The sequence below is a fragment of the Argopecten irradians genome, chromosome 12 (assembly GCF_041381155.1).
Source record: "Argopecten irradians isolate NY chromosome 12, Ai_NY, whole genome shotgun sequence".
Taxonomy (NCBI): Eukaryota; Metazoa; Mollusca; class Bivalvia; order Pectinida; family Pectinidae; genus Argopecten; species Argopecten irradians.
In genome coordinates, this window is record NC_091145.1 from 3,920,928 (window position 1) to 3,939,579 (window position 18,652).

The 18,652-nt window shown below is 34.6% G+C and overlaps 1 protein-coding gene across 1 annotated transcript in view; it reads left to right on the forward strand.

The window, feature by feature from the left end:
* Window positions 1-4,673: 4,673 nt before the first annotated feature.
* Window positions 4,674-18,652, forward strand: part of LOC138304691 (uncharacterized) — a 44,117-nt gene continuing 30,138 nt past the window's right edge. Inside the window, 17 exon segments of the mRNA XM_069244896.1 lie at window positions 4,674-4,762; window positions 5,471-5,642; window positions 6,688-6,760; window positions 8,443-8,553; window positions 9,077-9,201; window positions 9,759-9,942; window positions 10,601-10,669; window positions 10,977-11,190; window positions 12,290-12,402; window positions 12,857-12,982; window positions 13,685-13,879; window positions 14,396-14,547; window positions 15,004-15,137; window positions 17,154-17,257; window positions 17,651-17,748; window positions 17,934-18,035; window positions 18,426-18,563. Coding sequence (XP_069100997.1) covers window positions 5,497-5,642; window positions 6,688-6,760; window positions 8,443-8,553; window positions 9,077-9,201; window positions 9,759-9,942; window positions 10,601-10,669; window positions 10,977-11,190; window positions 12,290-12,402; window positions 12,857-12,982; window positions 13,685-13,879; window positions 14,396-14,547; window positions 15,004-15,137; window positions 17,154-17,257; window positions 17,651-17,748; window positions 17,934-18,035; window positions 18,426-18,563 — 2,084 coding nt within the window. The 5' untranslated portion in view covers window positions 4,674-4,762; window positions 5,471-5,496.

An 18,652-nucleotide genomic window follows, 5' to 3' on the forward strand; every position in this document is an offset into this window, starting at 1 on the left:
AGAAACGAGAGATTTGATTGGCTAATTCCAATAACAAGTTCCTGCTTGACCTCATCGGACGCGTTCAAGGTTTGAGCACGACAACTCATGTGTGGCCGGTGAATGGTGTCATTTATTATTAAAGATACACCATACGACACACAATGTAGGATTATTTATATAACTTGTAAAAATAAATAGTATTACTGTGTAAGTTTCCTTTGTTTCATCGTAACATATGTTAGTTTTATTTGTTTATCTATTCTGTCTTGGCCCTGCAGGTAGGGCGTTAGAATTGTACCTGCTGCCCCTATTGCATGATCGTAAAAGGCAAGGATTTATAAGTGAGAAGGATTCGTGACTGTCTCTTTACATTACTAAACACCACGCGAGACGCCTATGAACCGGGAATAAAAACCGTTTTTCTCAACAAATACTTGTCTTATCGAGTCAAGCGAAACACCATTGTAAAGTTTATTAAATTTCACGACGTATATTACTTGCTTTAAAGACGGAATATTTAAAGGATATGTCTTAAATTTTCGTTAAAAATAATCGACAGCTCATGAAATGACGGCCCCGCTTCAGAAAGTAAGATGGTAACCCTCGCACCCACAAGCTACATCAAAGGCTGCGCCGGCGGATATCAAAGGAAAATCAGTCGTCGCCCAACGTCACGGTCAGTGCACAAACACAAAAGCGCCTGCCTTGGACTTCCCCAAAACCCAGTGTGACTTATCCTTCTCATATACGTCCTTGTAAAAGGCGACTAAATTTAGGATCTTATCTTTTCTATTCTTCCTAACTGACTTTATCCTTCCTAATGCCTCCCTTGGCACCGCCTCACTTTTGGCCTTGAGTTGAGCGTTCGCCCCTGTGAGGAAGGCTCTGGGTTCTGTCCCCTGGCCGAGACACACCAAAGTCTGTAAAAGTGGTAGTTTCTGCTCCTGCTTAGCGCTCAGCAAAAAGGGAGTGGGACGACTGGTTCGCCCGTTGTCAGTATAATGTGACCGGGTGGGGTGTGTTGCTTGGTGTCTTCGGCGGCATGCTCCAGTGATATAGCACTATAAAAAGGGCAAAAGTTCCACTATACAAGAAGACACAACATGAATATACCGCAGTCTCCTGAAACACGCACCTCGCACAACATACACGCAACACACCGCATACATGGGAGGCCGTCCTTACATGACCATAGCTGTTAATAGGACGTTAATTAATCAAACAAACAAACAAACAAACTATTCTGTCTAACAGTTATATATACAAGGAATATTCAAGAATAAATGAGAAACAATACAAATGTTGATGATGAACGTTATCTTCTGAAAGCACCTTTCTCTGAGCAGATCCCCCTCCCCAGTCCCTACTCCTGAAAAATGTACCGAATAGAGGCATGCATGTTAATGTTTGAAAAGGAATACCACAAATAAAATAATATATGATTTCCCTCGAAATTAAATGTTTTTGATAACTTGTAAAAGTTTTTGAAAAACTGGTTACTAATGCAATCAATTGCAATTCCAATAAGGACAAATAATGAGAAAAAATGTGTTTTCAATGTTATCAAAAATATAACGTTTTACTCAATTTTACGTAACGAAACATTAAATAAATATACAAGCCATGGATTATATTGAGTGAATATGTCTGAAAATTTGGAAAATAAAATGAAATAAAAATGGAAACGTTACTTGAAGCAAGGACTTCAATAAATATTTAAGGATTAACTTGAATAGATTTTTTATGTTATGGAGATATAACACAAAAATCTGAGTGTACTCTAAATAAACCGCGAAGCGGTTTATGATAAGAGTACACTCAGATTTTTGTGTTATATCTCCAAAACATAAAAAATCTATTCAAATTAATCCTTATAATTCAATTTTGCTTGTTACCAGCATTTTCATTGGCTTAAAAATTTACTTTATCAGCCCATAAAGGAAAAAATGGCGTCATCGTTTGTAACGTCGCTACTGAATGGCTGAGATGACGGTATAATGATTTCATAGACAAAATAGTCCAAAAATGAATTTTGAGTATTGAAGAGATTATCTTTAGTTAATTGAATTATAAGGATTAATTTGAATAAATTTTTTATGTTATGGAGATATAACACAAAAATCTGAGTGTATAGATCTCCGCTTACCTAAGAAAATGTTAGATTTACTTATGATGTTGTATCTTGTTTTGATTTCCGACATTAAATAAAAATTCTTATTATAGAAAACATGTATACATACATTTGTTTTATTCTGAAAGACTAGATTCTAATTACGAGAAACACCTTGGTCATGAACTTACGAAATAGATCAGGGGCGGATTTAGGTTTTGAGGTTAGAGGGGGCGTGGGACAAAGCAAATCAGGCGAGGGGTCTGGGGGCCGCCTAGGCCCCCAGAAGCTCTCGAATAAATGGTGCAAAATCCTGCATTCTGAGGATTTCATGAACACATTTTCCAGAAAATAATTGAAGCCATTTAAGGATGTTTATTTATGGTTTTCGTGTCAAGTGTCATATTTTTTATTTGAAGTTTTGATTTAATATTTTTACTTACAGAATTGCAATATCAAAATCTTAATATTTATATGGACATAAAGCGAAGAAGGGCGGGGGTCTGGGGGGGGGCCGCCTAGGCCCCCAGAAGCCCTCGAATAAATGTACACTTTTTCCAAAAAATAATTGAAGCCATGTAAAAATGTTCGTTTATTATTTTTGAAGTCTAATGTCATATTTTGAATATAAAGTTACAGAATTGCACTGCCTAAAATCTGAATATCTATTCATAGAGGCACGAAGCAAAGAAAAGGATGGGGGTATGGGGGCCGCCTAGAACGAATATACGTACCCGGCCTACTATGCCTTTAGGCCGGGTACGAATTGGTCCCTATGTATCGTAGTGGAGCACTGCCTCCGAAAATCACTCGGGCACAGTTTTTTCATACTTTTTTGAAGGTTTTGAAGTAATAGGGAACAATTGTAGCTCTAAAGAAGACACCATTTTCAGTCTAAAAGTCTTTTGAGCTACAATATTGCAGCTAGGGGGTCGCCTATTAAAGGTTTTTATAGGACTAATGAAAGTGTATGTGAACTTTTTTAACGATATAAGTTTTTACTTTTATACATTATCTGTCACATTAGATAATTCATTTTCTCTAACTTACACAATCTTCATAATTCGTGTATTGGACAACGAAAGAAAAGAAGGCTAGTGGTCTTGTCTATGGCCATACGGTGCCAGGAACCATTGCTATCATCCTGTTTTCTAATAGGGAGCCTTTTGTCATGTGCATTAATTTTTTAACATCGTTTGCCTATCTTATAACATTATCGTTAAGATATGTTTTTATTGAAACAAAAAAGGAAGGCATCTGGCCATGGGGTGCACTCAGACCCTAGAAGCTCTCATTTTCTGTCGCATTCCACTTTTTTCTTTACACACATTTTCTTAGGACAAATAAAAGGCTTCTAGAAGCATTCGGCGTCAGTAGTGATCTTGTAACTGGCGTTTTGAAAGTACGATTTAATACAGGACTTAAATGCTGATTCAAAAATGTGTAATATATCATTTACAACCTGGAAAATGAAGGGCATGACATATAGTCAACCAGCGAAGACTCATGGCCAGCTACAATTCCTTCCACCACCCCCCTCCCCCTTTTCTTTTATTGCTAAGGATATCGAGATATAACCTGTCAATATTGAATATTAATGACAATAAATTATCTAATATATTGGGATTTTATCGGGGTTTTTTTTGGGAAAAAGGTAAATACTTGAAGGGATTTACATTGTACCTTTTAAGCGATGCAGATAAAACCTTAACTTACACGAAAAAAAATATCATTATTCCATTGTGCCTGGATACAAGTATGTTCATGCATGTATGTCCCACAAAGTCGAATACATTTAGATTTTAAAATGATAACATCAAACGGTAAAGGTAGGAAATGGAGCTTTCTGTCTAATTCTCACTCTTTATCTAATTCCTTAGTTTTTTCCCTTTCTCCCTCTTTTTTTTTCTTTCTTCCTTCTTTTCCTTCCTTCCCCTCTTTCTTTTTCCCTTCTTTTCCTTTTTCTTTTTTTTCTCTCTCCTATTTTAGGGGGGGCGTACGCCGGGTCCGCCCCCCCTTGGATCCGCGCCTGTAGATAGTGAATGGGTCCAGAGATAGGCCTAAGTCTTTGGACAAAATTATACCAATATCATCATTGACCGAGTTTCCCATCAGCAACTCAATCTGATTAGAATAAAGATCCTTATAAGTATTTTCAATATCCGTTTCATAGAGGTGTCAATGTTTCCAGAAATATATATAATATGTATATATGTTTCTGATGTTTCTGGTCAAAATGACTTCATGTAGAGACGAAATGACTTCATGAACATGCTAAACGGAATCATAGTTGTATTACAGTAATTATTATACATTGTGTGAGCCAATAGTGTTCTTTTCAGTTGATATGGCCGGACGGAAGGAGTTTATTTGGAGTAAAAGGTCATATCCTCTATGAAACGAGGTGAGAATAAAGATATGTATTTTTTTTTCTGATTGCAATATCGAGTTACGCTGCATCGACCCTTTAAAAACATTTTATTATTGCACAGTTATCGTTCCTGACGTATTCATTCGACATCTCCACTACGTTTGTGTTCTAAGCACAAGTCCGACTTTATTTCAATAAGCTTTCCATTGACGTTGATCGCCGTTGCTGAGTGACTCGGAACGCACTTGTAAGAATGTAAACATCGAGGGAATATCTGCAAAGTTCAAAATGTAAAAAGAGTACGTATTTCATTAACTAAACAGTAAAGAACTAATCAAATTTGTGAAATACTTATATTCTAGCGTAATTACCAATGGAAACAGTATGCTACTTTGCTAGAGACCATTTACAAGTTTATACACGAGTCAGTAACTCGTGGACTGATGGATTTCATGGTAGTTAAAGTCGAAGTGTGAAGCTGAACTAGAAAAAAATGCACCCAGGATGCAGATAACATTCGATCGCATATCAAATGTGACATAACAAAACGAATGTGATATAATAAGTCATTGATGAAAATGAGTTATTTTGTATTAAATGAGTTGAAAAAAATTATGTCATTAAAATGATGAAAAGTAATTATACTGAAAACAGTATGCATCCATCTACATTTGTATTATAAGGCCTAATACATGTACTTACATTAATGAACACTGGCAAAACACACTGCCGCTACATCGACGAATCAACCTATTGATTAGTTGATTGATTGAATTGACTGTGCATCAAGCAAAAATATTACAATATGTGATAAAATGATGAACTAAAAACTTTTTATTTCTGCTACAATTAAGCTTACAAAATGTTTCATATTATGACAATATATATATATATGTGTGATAATTAGATATAACTAGAATATTATGATTGTACCTCCAAAAAGTTTCATACTCATCACACACATATTGCCATAATGTAGTCAATGTTAATAAATGTTTTAATTTCAGACATACATTCCGAGTAGCCTATCACCATGATGAGTTTATCTGATCTGTACCAGCCTGGTACATCAGAGAAGGTACAGGACTTGGACCATGACCTGAAGAAGGAACTTGATGAACTGAAGGGAGCAGTAGAGGAGTTTGAACTCCTGTACCAGACTCCAACTAAACCCATCAGGTAATCTTTCTGACAAATTAAAGAACATGGTGGTAGAAATGTATTATAAGAACTAAACAATATATTGGCAGATTTTATTATTAATTTGATAAAGTTTAGAAATCTGTATTTTCATATCATTCCATCAGGCCTCACCAGATAAATACACCAGAATCCCTTTCAAACTTATTCAAGCAGAACAAACATTTGAAATCCTAGAACTATAATCGATTGAAACAACATGCCACTTACCATATTTGGCCCATTAAGCCCAGGACACTTCATATAAGGCTAACTTGTTACAAAATTATTGCACAGAGTAAGCCATAAATCAGTTTTCAAAAGAAATCAGATTGAGAAACCTACATGGTTTTCCTAGTTTCTGTATGTAACAGGAGAGGAAAAAATGTAGCGTCCAGACCGGGATTCGAACCTGGGACCCTCCAAACACTAGCCGAGTGCTCTACCGACTGAGCTACCTGGTCACTGATGATCGCCCCAGTCCAATCCCGCTACACTCCTCCCTCCTTTCTCGAAGTCTTCGCCCTGGAAGACACACGAGACCCTTCCAAACACCACCACCGTGGGTTATTTAGTTGGGCGCCAATTCTGTAACAGGAGAGGAGAAAATGTAGCGTCCAGACCGGGATTCGAACCTGGGACCCTCCAAACACTAGCCGAATGCTCTACTGACTGAGCTATCTGGTCACCGATGATCGACCCAGTCCAATCCCGCTACATGTATATTGAAGTTGAAGTGAATGAAATTGAGGCCTGAAAAATGGAGAGGGGTGTTTATTTTTTGCTGAATACTGTAACATACTTTTTTGTTATCTCCTCTGAAAATCTAAAGCTCATCTCAAGTAAACAACCACAAACATTTCTATTTCTCCACCATCACATGACATACACAGCGAAATCTTCAACTTCATGCAGATGGATGTGTTAATTTATGATATAGATATGGAAGTAATGCTTTTATAAAATATGGCTGCTATACTATTATTGAAATTCTATGCTGCATGCTGTATATAATTTGATTATGATTTAAAATATTTTATTTCAGTTCTGTGCATATTCCAAAGGATGCTGAGCATTTCAAATTGGAAAGGAAGCTGGTTATATCAAGACTACTGCAGGTGAGTCCATCAAATTTTATCAGAATATTTTACTCCATTTTAATTTGTTATGACTTTCAATATTCCTGACTAACAATATTTTGAATTATTTTATTGATTTTGTATTGAGGCAGTAATTAATCACTGCTATTTGCATATCCTGAATCATGTACTAAATTTTGAAAGGACTAATTGAATTTCTGGAAATTGGTCTGTTAAAAACTTGGACCCATTGTTTTTGAAAATATAAATGAAAAAGATCCATGAAAAATAGTTGTAGATTTTAGACTGAAGTTGCTTGATCTAGATACATAGAAAATAAATGTTCATTTCAAAAATAAGAGCACACAACAAAAGAAAATGAAAAAAAAAAGAAAGAAAAGACAAAAAGAGTCCTTTGTAAAAGAGTTTGTACTGTTATTGGTTTCATGATGATTTTAATCTTCTTAATAGTAAACATTTATTACATTTTCATAGAAAAAATATTGTTTTCTTTCTTTTTGGCAAGTGACATATTAACATATCACAGACATGGTGTTGTATAGCATCATGCTATTGCTGTACCATTTCTTTCACCAAGTGTTAAATGATTTGATTAATTAATGAATGGAGGAGGGGGGTTGCCATCCTTGTTAATTAGGTTTATGACAGCAATTAGTAATTATAATTCTGTGGTATAATAAATATTAATGCAGGTGGAATAAAAGTTTGGTCTTCTGTTATTTACTTTTGATTTCATACCTACACAATTGATACAAATGGGAGTCTGAGTTGAGTACTTTATTATTTACTTGTTGTTTACTTACTGTGATTTACCTGTGATTTACCTGTGATTCCATATCTGTAATGCAGATGAGAGTTTGAATTTACTACTTTGTTATTTACTTGTAATTTCATACCCGAGGTACAGGTGTTAGTACTTTGTTATTTAGTAGTTATTTACCTGTGTCAGATATCAATTTTACACCTGTGTTGATATTTTGTTATTTACCTGTGTCAGGTTTGTCATTTATTTGTTATTTACCTGTGTCAGATTTCACACCTGTGATAGAGGTGAGAGTCTGAGTTCAGTACATAGTTATTTACATGTATGTTATTTACCTGTGATTCCAAACATGTGATAACAGGTAAGGGTCTTTTTAATAAGTTGTTATTTACCTGTGTCAGATTTCACACCTGTGATAGAGGTGAGAGTCTGAGTTCAGTACATAGTTATTTACACAATATTTATCTGTGATTCCACACCTGTGATACACAGGTAAGGGACTTTTTAATAAGTTGTTATTTACCTGTGTCAGATTTCACACCTGTGATAGAGGTGAGAGTCTGAGTTCAGTACATAGTTATTTACACAATATTTATCTGTGATTCCACACCTGTGATACACAGGTAAGGGACTTTTTAATAAGTTGATATTTACCTGTGTCAGATTTCACACCTGTGATAGAGGTGAGGGCCTGAGATCAGTACATAGTTATTTCCATGTTATTTACCTGTGTCAGATTTCACACCTGTGAGGGTCTGAGATCAGTATTTTGTTATTTACCTGTGACTCAACATCTGTGATACAGGTGAGAAAGAGTTCAGTGGTAACTACATGATATTTTGCTGTATATCTGTGGTGCTACGATACCAGTGTCTTTGTTAATTAGTGTTATTTACCTGTAATTATCCACGGATTAATCCTTTGACCTTGACCTTAGGTGAGTGAGTCCCAGCCACTGAAGCTACAGGCAGACCTCATGAAGGAGGAAATGATGACCTGTGATTCCCTGGAGTACACACCCAAAAGTCTACCTCTTCTTCTTCACCAGGTAGGGCACAAGGTCACAGCATTATAAAGTGAAATAGACAGACTTCAAGGTCACAGTAAAATTGTACCGTATTTTTATATTTTTTTGGCTTTCAATTTAAGTCCTTTGACAATATAAATACATATAGTTTTTTTTATCAGAATCTATTTAGAATCAATTAACATTTCAAAAATAAATAAATTAATGGAAAAAAATAAATAAAAAAAGATAAAATAAATAGATAAAAATAAAAAAATAAATAAATAAATGAAAATAAATAAATGAAAATAAAAAAATAAATAAATAAATAAACAAATATTTAAACAAATGAATGAATGAATGAATGAATGAATGAATATTCATTGAATGAATGAATGAATTATAATAAATAAATAATAAAAAATCACACTTCAAGAAATAACATTAAAAAAAAATATGTATACATATTGGATTATTTAAAAAAAAAATTGTTGTACATGAACTATTTGTCAGCTACCTTTGAGTGAATTTTGTTTGCTTATAAATTTCATTAATTATATTTCAGTATTTCCTTGAAAGAATTCAGCAGCTGATTCACTGTAAATACTTGCACATGCTCAGATGGAAGCGTTTCTGTGAGCACACAAATACCATCGAGACACTATACCCTCACTACACCAAGCGACTCACGTATGTAAATGACTACTTCACACTTCTTACGAAATCAAATGTGTGTACAAAGTTACAAGAATTTTAAATAAAAAAAGTCTGTAAAAAGTGGATATATTACTTTAGCTAAGATATTCATACATGGTTATCGTAGATAAGAAATTTTACTTTCAATTTACAATTTATATGTAGGAATATCAGAAATTATTTATTTTTAGCTTTTTGAGCTATTCTTATATTGAAATCTAGAAACATTGAAGTCTTGAACTGTCTTGAATTATTTAGAAATGTATTAAATTGAGTGTTTCACATGTTCTGTCAAAAGTTATTTTTTCATTGGTGTAGAATCATGATGCTTGCATTAATCTAAACTGTTAACAAAACCAGGTTATAATCAAATTCAGTGTTTTTTTCAAAGATCTCTTGCTTTACCCCAATTTATTAAAAAACTTTTCAGGATCATAAATAATGATGACTGGCAAATTGATTTTTATTATTCAAAACAATAAAAACGCAAATATTCACAAAATAAACTCTTTGTTTCTGACTTAAAATGTTTGTTTTATTGTTTATTTTAGTCGCATTGTTGCCGAATTCAATGATTGTGTGGCAAGAGCAAAGAGGCTGAGCTCTGCAAGAGAAGCATTTCTAGCCGGTAACGATTCGGGAATGAGCTACGTAAAAATTGACGATCTTCTCATCTATTTGAGGTGGCTGACCTGTCACATGTACTCAATGAGGACCCCAAATCAGTTTTTAAAGGTACCCATACAGCTCAAGCTGTTGTTTTTACCACTTAAACAAAATGGATATGGTAATGCTCATCCCCAGACCCAGATGAAAACCCAGCTGTCTCTTATTTACCACTTGGTACATAGACCACAGTTTCTTTTGCTCTCTTATACCGTCTTTGCATATCACAAGTATGAAGAAGGATGGAGCATCAGGACATTGGAAACCTCCGCCTTCTGTTTATTTTTTACATATTACAGAGTTACTTCCCTTTCGGTTAGTTATCCATTGTGATGTCATTATTTTGTGAGGGAAATTCAAGTTGTTTTCTCAGAAGATAATGACGTTATGTTTACAAACACATGACGTCACAATCAGTACTTTCCCACAAGGACAGATAACTCTGTAATATGCAAATGCAGAATAAATACTTGTCAATTGGTGCACCAATGAAAATAAAAAGAGAGGTACGCCAGTAATTAAGTAAAACCATAAAATGTTCATTTATAGATAATACAGTTGACACTCGATTTACACAACACTTTGAGTCCACTATATATGAAAACATTCTCTATGTATTTATGATGGATTAATTGATGGGTAGAACATCTTATCAAACCATAACCTCAAAGTGAACATCTTTATAACAATTGTTGACTTTTCTCACGATATATTTGATACTTTACAGATTCTCCACTGGCTCCCAATCCTGTACAGAGCTGACACTGTCCCTCCAAGCAAGGACCAAGATGACTTGGTAGGTCTACAAATTCAGGATTCAACTCGACTAGAAATTCTGAATGATATTGGTGAATTCGGTGGTAATAATTATAGGAATTCAGTATTCAACTCGACTAGAAATTCTGAATTATTTTGGTGAATTTGGTGGTAATAATTATAGGAATTCAGGATTCAACTCGACTAGAAATTCTGAATTATATTGGTAAATACGGTGGTAATAATTATAGGAAACATGATCATTCATTAGGTGGCACCCAATACCATATTGTATTGTCAGAATTTCGAGGTTGACTGAATCAGGATGGCTAATATTCGTTTTTCAGGAGGATACTGCAAGTGCCTCGAAGATTGCATCACGGTACCAGGATGACAATATGGGCCTGTTCCAGAAATCCAAATCTGGGTCATCTCGTCCTGGGTCAGCGGCGTCCACTCAGACGTCCAGTGCCGTACCGCCAGCTCCACCAATCAGTGCCAACTTGTTGACCACTTCACCTCTACCATCGTCTGCTTTTACTATGGCTGCCGCAGCTGCAGGTACCTTTATTCGACCCAATAAGCGCCCATGTCCCTATAAGTGCCCCTCCTCTTTTTCGAGGGTTCAATTTCAATTGCCCAGGCATAAATAAAGACCAAAACTACACAAAACTGTATAGAATTGCAACAGTTTTGTCTGATTAGCACCTTTTCATTTTTTAATTCTTTAAACGCCCTGGGCGCTTATTGGGTTGAATATGGTAAATTGTATTGTAAGACACTGTCAGGTGAAGTGAATTTCATGGGTCATTGCTATGATATATAAGAAATGGATGAAATAGATATACCCATATGGCTGATAACTGGCTGCATGTACAGGGTGTCCCAAAAAACATGTCACTAGTTTGATGATTTATAAAAAAATATTTTGATAGACGGAGGAATTTGATCTATATACCATTAGAATGGTAGTGATCTGCTCTGTACAACAATATGTAACAACCCAGACAAATACCTTTTTGTTAATACTTATATGGAAAATCGAGAGAAAGTCATATTTTGCTAATTTGGGATTTGTTCAGAATATCAATAGCTTAAAGTTAAAATAAGGACAAGAGGTGTCCGCTTTTCTTATCGATGGCATGATGAATTCTGTCCGTGAAATTCCTCTCCACCTCACAATTCTGTAAATCTGTTTCCTGATGATGGACTGCATACCTGGATGACATTTTCATAACATTTTATCTACTAAAGTAGGGGATATTCCGACCGCATTGTAGAGTTCAATAACTTCAGCCAGAATCTCCATGGTGCTGGAAAGTCACCAAAATGTGACATCATCGATGATGTCATCATTTCTATTATGACGTCATCACACATTATGATGTTGTAATCTGTACATTTGTACTCAATTAAGTTAAATTGGGATACTCCTGCTTTCCAAATCATTTTGAATTTTCAAAAAAATGTTAAGTATTGCAAAAGTACTTACCTGTCAAAGTCGAGACATGTATTTTGGGACACCCTGTATGTGGTATTTTCTCTTAGACCTCTGTGTAAACTGCATTGAGTTATGGTTAATTCTCTGTCTGTGAACTGCATTGGTCTAGTTTTGTTCAGTGATGTGGAAATAAAATTACAAATTAATTATTATTTTTAGGTGGTGGTCTTGCTACTGATGAAAGCTCGCTGGGGATCCCTCTGAATGTAATTGATTTTGACTCTCTGAAGCCACATCTTAGCTTCCTTCTCAACATCTACGGAGTCAACTATGTAAGTAACATTTGAAATCAATTATATTTACCCCCATAAGTCTCCAATGGAATAGAGTTGTGTGGGGGCTATAGTTATGCCCCATGGAACAGACGAAGAATATGAAGTATTTTCCATTTTTAACGGGGCAATCCATCTCTGTCCCATTTTGTCAGATTTTCAGATGATCAAGTGTCTTTTTAGTTTTTTGTTTGTTTATTTTCTTTTTGTGTTGCATTTTTCTTTCTTTTGTTTTCCCTTTGAAGATTTTCTCAATTTTTTCAAATTTTGAAATAATGATATGGAAAAGTCATATATATTTTTATCAATTTTATCAATCAATTTTCTTATTGCTTTTATTGAAACTAATATTGGAGTAATATAACTTTAAGGCATCCAAAACATCATGCCTGATTGAATATTGCATATCTACATCATTATAGATTGGTAATGATATTACACTAATTATTTACAGGATCTGGAAAGCATACACACTCCTGCTGATGAAATGGAATTATACGCAGCCGTAAACAGAAAGTTCCGTCTGCTGTTTCTCCGTCAAGAAAACATGAGGACATTCAAGGCTTACGATCGTGTTGAGGTATGAAATAAACCTCATCAATTTGTTCAGTATGGTATATTGGCAGTATTTATTCTTTTTGGATTTTTCGTGTATCCCTATTCTAAATAGAATTTTAAAGCTTTGATATTTCATATTTATTGAAGAAGTTAAAACAGTGGTTAATTTGTGCATTTCTTATACCGTAGTTGACCAGAAGAAGTGCCCCCATGCCTATAAGTGCCTCTTTCTGTTTGAATTAAATGCAGACTAAAAATATCAAAACTGTGTTGGTTTCCTTACTGATATCTTTTTCAAATTGATTTATGGTTTACTTTGTAGAATAATTTTATGATAAGCTAGTCAAGATTTGTTTCTATTAAGCGCCCCTTGTATGTTTCATTTTACTTTTTAGCTCTTTGGGCACTTATTGGGTCAAATATTGTGAATTTATATTCAGTATACAGAAATAATATTGAATTAGTGCAATCATATATATATATCACACTTGAAAAGACATTATGATTACCACTATTTCATGTACATTTACAATAATTGGATTTCACTTACAGAAAAATTTGGTTTCATTTAGTGTTACATTCTATTAACAGCCAGCGGTCAATACCTGGCAAATGCCAGCACCTGGGATTCAAACTTGTGACCCAGAGGTGGAGGGCCCATTAACAGAAAGTATAAACAAACATTCTTATAGAGTTTATGATAATGGCATTCAATATTTGACAGGTCGGGATGGAGAACTGGGGTTCTGATTCCTCGACACATGCTCTGAGACAGGAGGCTAACTGGGTGCCTTACATACGCCTACGTCCAGAAAAAGAACCCATTCAGGAAAAGAAATGGACACAGCTTCGCCAAGCAAACAAAGTTGATGAGATTCTTAAAATTAAATATGGCTTTCTGAACATGGGTGATCCAAAGGTTTGTAATCCCAACATTTTATCACCGCATATTATGTCCTAAATTGTTCTTTTTATATATTTACAAGTACAAAGACATGTTGATATTCAGAGATTAGAAGATTTTTGATATTCAGAGAATATAAAATTTCTTGATATATTTAGAGTGTGTAATTAATTCAATAAAATACATGTATGTAGAGAATATTGGCATTTAGAAATGACATGATCTACATTTTGATATTAACAGATTACAGAATACTGTATATTCGATTATTTTCAAGGACCAAAATGTTCGCAATTTGATCTAAATTCAAGAAACTCAAATTTTAGCGGCTTCAAATTTTTGCAATAGGGTTTTAAGAGTATATATCGATCAACCATTTTTCAATATTTAGCAGATCAAATTTTCGCGATCTTAGTATTGTTCCCCGAAATAGCGAAATATCTGGCTAGACGTTATATCGGCCATTACTCACAATCCTGTCCTTGTACTGTGTTCCTAGCCTATGTTACCGTTCGATATTTCATTATTTAGAGAGTACAGGATATATTACGAGACCACGCTGCTGTGATCCGCGATCCTGTCCCCGTGTTTCCTGCCTATGTTACGTCCAATACCGCCCCGTCTGGCTACAACACTGCTGCCACCTGGAGGAAGATCTACAGCAATCCCGATCGTTACACAGAGTAAGAAAAATGAAATTTACAGCAAAAAATTGTTTCTCCTTCTGCAAAATTGTTAATTAATGCAGAAAAAAGAATTGTACTTACATCCACAAGTCTAATTTTGTATTTCTTTGGTTCATCAAGAAAAAAATGGATCTACGGGAGAAGCTTATTTGAAAGATTTCTATATCTTTTGTACAGTACTTCTGGATTACAAAATAAAACACTTTGGTTTCAATCTCCAAATTATAGTTATTTCTTATAATGCATGGTTAGTGATCAAATTACATTTAGTGTTTATGGGTCTTGTCTTTATCACCAAATCGATGAGTCAAAAACTGTTAAATTAGTCCATTTTCAGAAATTCAAATGCTATATCTTTTTAAAAATCAAGATCTGTTTGTTTAAGGCATAATAAATTAATTCATTTTGTTGATATCCGTTTCACCAATATTGGAAATCATTTTCTTTTTTAAGTGAGGACGCCGATGATGAAAGTCGTGAGCTAGATGACAGAGAAATAGAAAACGTTGACCTGACTCAGTCTCGGGCGTCAAGTGCGAGGAAACGTAAAGACAGCTATGACTACATGAATACCGTGAGAATGCTGGGTAAGATCTACTTCACAAAGAAGCTTGAAATTTCATATTTTGTGCTTTATAAATATTTGAAATTTTTGCTTTTAAAGAGCTTTTAAATCTTTTTTTTTTAATGCAGAGTTACCTCCCCTTGATTGAGCTGGTATAACTAGAATATGAGAGTAACATCAACAACATAACCGGGGAGGAGGCAATTTTCTTACATACCAGTTCACAAGGGGACATAACTCTGATACAAAAATGTACTCATTTGCTTTTCTTTGCTGAAATATTTTGATTCTATGAACTAATAATAATGTTGCTTCAGTTTACAACCAGCTTAATGCTTTATGGATTTTGAGTAATTAATTTCTTTTATGTTTGATGTTAAATAATCATTAAGATAGTATATTATTAATAGAAAAATTAATCAGTTTTGAATATTTTCAGCTGGTACTAAAGAAGGTATAATGTAATTAACAATTCGTTAATTACTTAGTTATTAGTGGCTAGTTGGATAGAGAAATTAATTAAAATGTCTTAATTATGGTGAGAGACCTTCCATGTTTACTAATAATTCATGTTGAAGCTAAGACAAGTACTAGTGTACTAGAAAATGATAATGAGAAATTTTACTGATTTAGTAATTACATGTCCCTTTAAATGAAGGAAAACAACTTTAATATCTTGTAATTAACCATAACCTCCTATTTGTTAAGATTTCTTTAGTTTACAGAAATAAATATCTTCTTAATAATAAATGATTCTGTCTTTGGTGTGGATTTGGGAGACAACACTTTAGAAACTAACCTAATTTTGTGTCTTAGTTCTAGTCTGTATATAATGAATCACTTTATATGGTTACAGTTTAGCCATAGGCTGAGGTAGACAGAAAGTTCTACTTTGTTTTAAGGACCAAAGCTAGAATGCTAAATTAGAGTGACAAAGACTGTCTGTGAGGTTACGGTAGCACAATAGTTAATATCGAGTAAATAGCTCTCCACTTTTGGGTTGTCGTAGCTGATCAGTAGAGGAGTAAATAGAATCTTTCCTTCTCTTTGTGGTGAGAAGTAACTGAAACAAGACTAATTCTTGTTCTCTTAATAACCTTGCGCCACATTCAAATCTAATATTGATTTGTCAGCTATGCAAGCAAGAATGATGTGACCAGATTTCTTTGTCATCATCTCCATCGTTGTGATGTCATTGTATTGTTGTCATGACATCATGGCAATATTAAGCACATTCGAAGATCTTGTATAGCATATCTTCACCCTAGGGTGGGATATAAAAAAGATCAGACACCGGTAAAATTGTGGATATCCCTGTTCATGGTAAGAGAGTTTTCATTTTACTGCTAGCCACAACCTCTAGATCGAGTTCTGAAATACAGTAATGAATATGATGTATGATGACTATGGTGGCACAGTAGTTAAAGTGTCTAACAATTAGCTCCCCACTTCTGGACCATTGTAGTGATATTAGTTGTGGTAAAGGGGCCTGCCCATCTACCACCAGTCCACACAGCTGAATCACAAATTAGACTCTCACTCGTTGTAGGTGCCTGAACATGTGGCATTTTTACCTGAATGTCCTTGCACACCCTTAAATGACTCTAAAACATGTCAATGATGTAAAAGTAATGCTAGAATCAGAGGTGTCACAACCAAATGTGTCATGTATTTTCTTAAACTTTTTACAATGAAATTTGTCTGTTGCAGATGTAAAAATTATAACTATAAATATTTTTGTTTGTTTGTTTTACTAGACCGAAATAGAAAATTATGATACAAAGTTCGTATACTATGAGTTGAAACTGAAGGGTGGATTTTTTTTTATTATGATACCTCTAGTAATAACTATTGATAGTTACAATTCTGTTTCATGGTAATTTTAGTATATCCGTACTTCTATTTTTAAAACCCACTGTCATTTGAATGATGAACTCAACAGACAAGAGGATGTTTTCAAATTGCTTTTGCGGCATCTTACATTCTCCACAAAATGTCTGGAAATGAGAGATTTACCCAAATGTCTGTTTTGTAATAGGTATGGATGATGGGAAAGAAGATACAGATCCAGCTACGGTCCAGGGAGCATACCTGTCCTTTTTGCACCTACGGCATCTCAGGCTACGAGATTTACATCGAACAGTATGTCAAAATTTTCAAATACAAATTAATCTTATTAAATGAAGAATTGTCAACTTTAAATTTTGCTGAATAGTAATCTATAAATAAGATCAACATTAAAGCCTTTTTTTGTACGCTTAGATATCTTTTTCCCAAAGCAGTTTCTTCTCTCAAGAGCAGATAACTTTTCCCAAGGGTAGATAGCTTCTCCCAAGAGAGATAACTCTCCATCACTGAAAAATAAACTGTATAAACACAATAAATTTGATGAGCAGTTCATTTTGTACTTCTTCAGCAAGCGAGCATGCTGGGAAATTTTTGTAGATGAATGGTATTTGCATATAACATTTTAAAAAATTTCCCTCATTTGGATTTACTTCATTCTGTCATGGCTTTAATTTCTCCAATAAACAGGTGTTGAGTTGCCTGAATTACTACCGATCCATCGAAAGGACACTTTCCATTCATGATGCTGGTCTGTCACAGGAAGGTAGCGACTATAAAAAGACTTTGTAAGTAGTATTGAAGCAACGGAATGGTCGTAAAGTGCAGAAACAATAATATTCAGATAAATACACATGTTTTTCAAAAGTTGTATGTGAATTGTAGAGGTTTTAATGAGTTCAAATAAAGAGAACTTCCTGGTATTTTAGTATGTTGCACTCATAGATGAATAAGAATTTGTTTTTTCTCACAGTCCTCAGAACCACAGGAGATCCACAGAGCATGATGGGACAGTTGGAGGGGGAGGGGGGATAGGTAACCATGGTTACATCCACAACACCCCTGCAGACTACAAGTAAGATATTCCATATCCAAAGTACCCTTGATTATGTTGTTTCATGGCTATTCTAAATGTATCTGTATGGGTCTGATGGGAAGTTGTTGATTTTTTTCCAGAAACTAGACTACCATCAAAGTTCCCTTAGCTATTTTTGTATAGAATTTGAGCAAAATGGGCATTTACACCACCAACTCATCAAAATTTAGTACATGTGCCGTTAATTCCTTTGTCATAGATAATTTTGAAACCACCCTAAATTACAACATTTAGTGACCTGTGTATTAATTAATGGCGTTTGATTGTTGTTGTTAGTTGTTTTAAATCATTATTAACAACCAATTAAAAAATTGCTCCATTATATATGGTGAGCTAATTCATTTCAAAGAGTTATTTCCCTTGTTCAAGGTTGAATGAATCGGAGTTTATTCAGTACACCGATGTAGATAACCATGACGACTTCTACACGATCGAGGAAGGACGAGTCCATGTACATGATCAGCGAGGATACTTCATTGTCTACGACGCTGCGGAGGCTGACCTGAAGTAAGACTTCAAAATCTCTCCCTCATCCTAGCATTCCATGTGATGGATGACAGGAATTCTCTGTAATGAAAGTGATAGGAGTGGGTCAA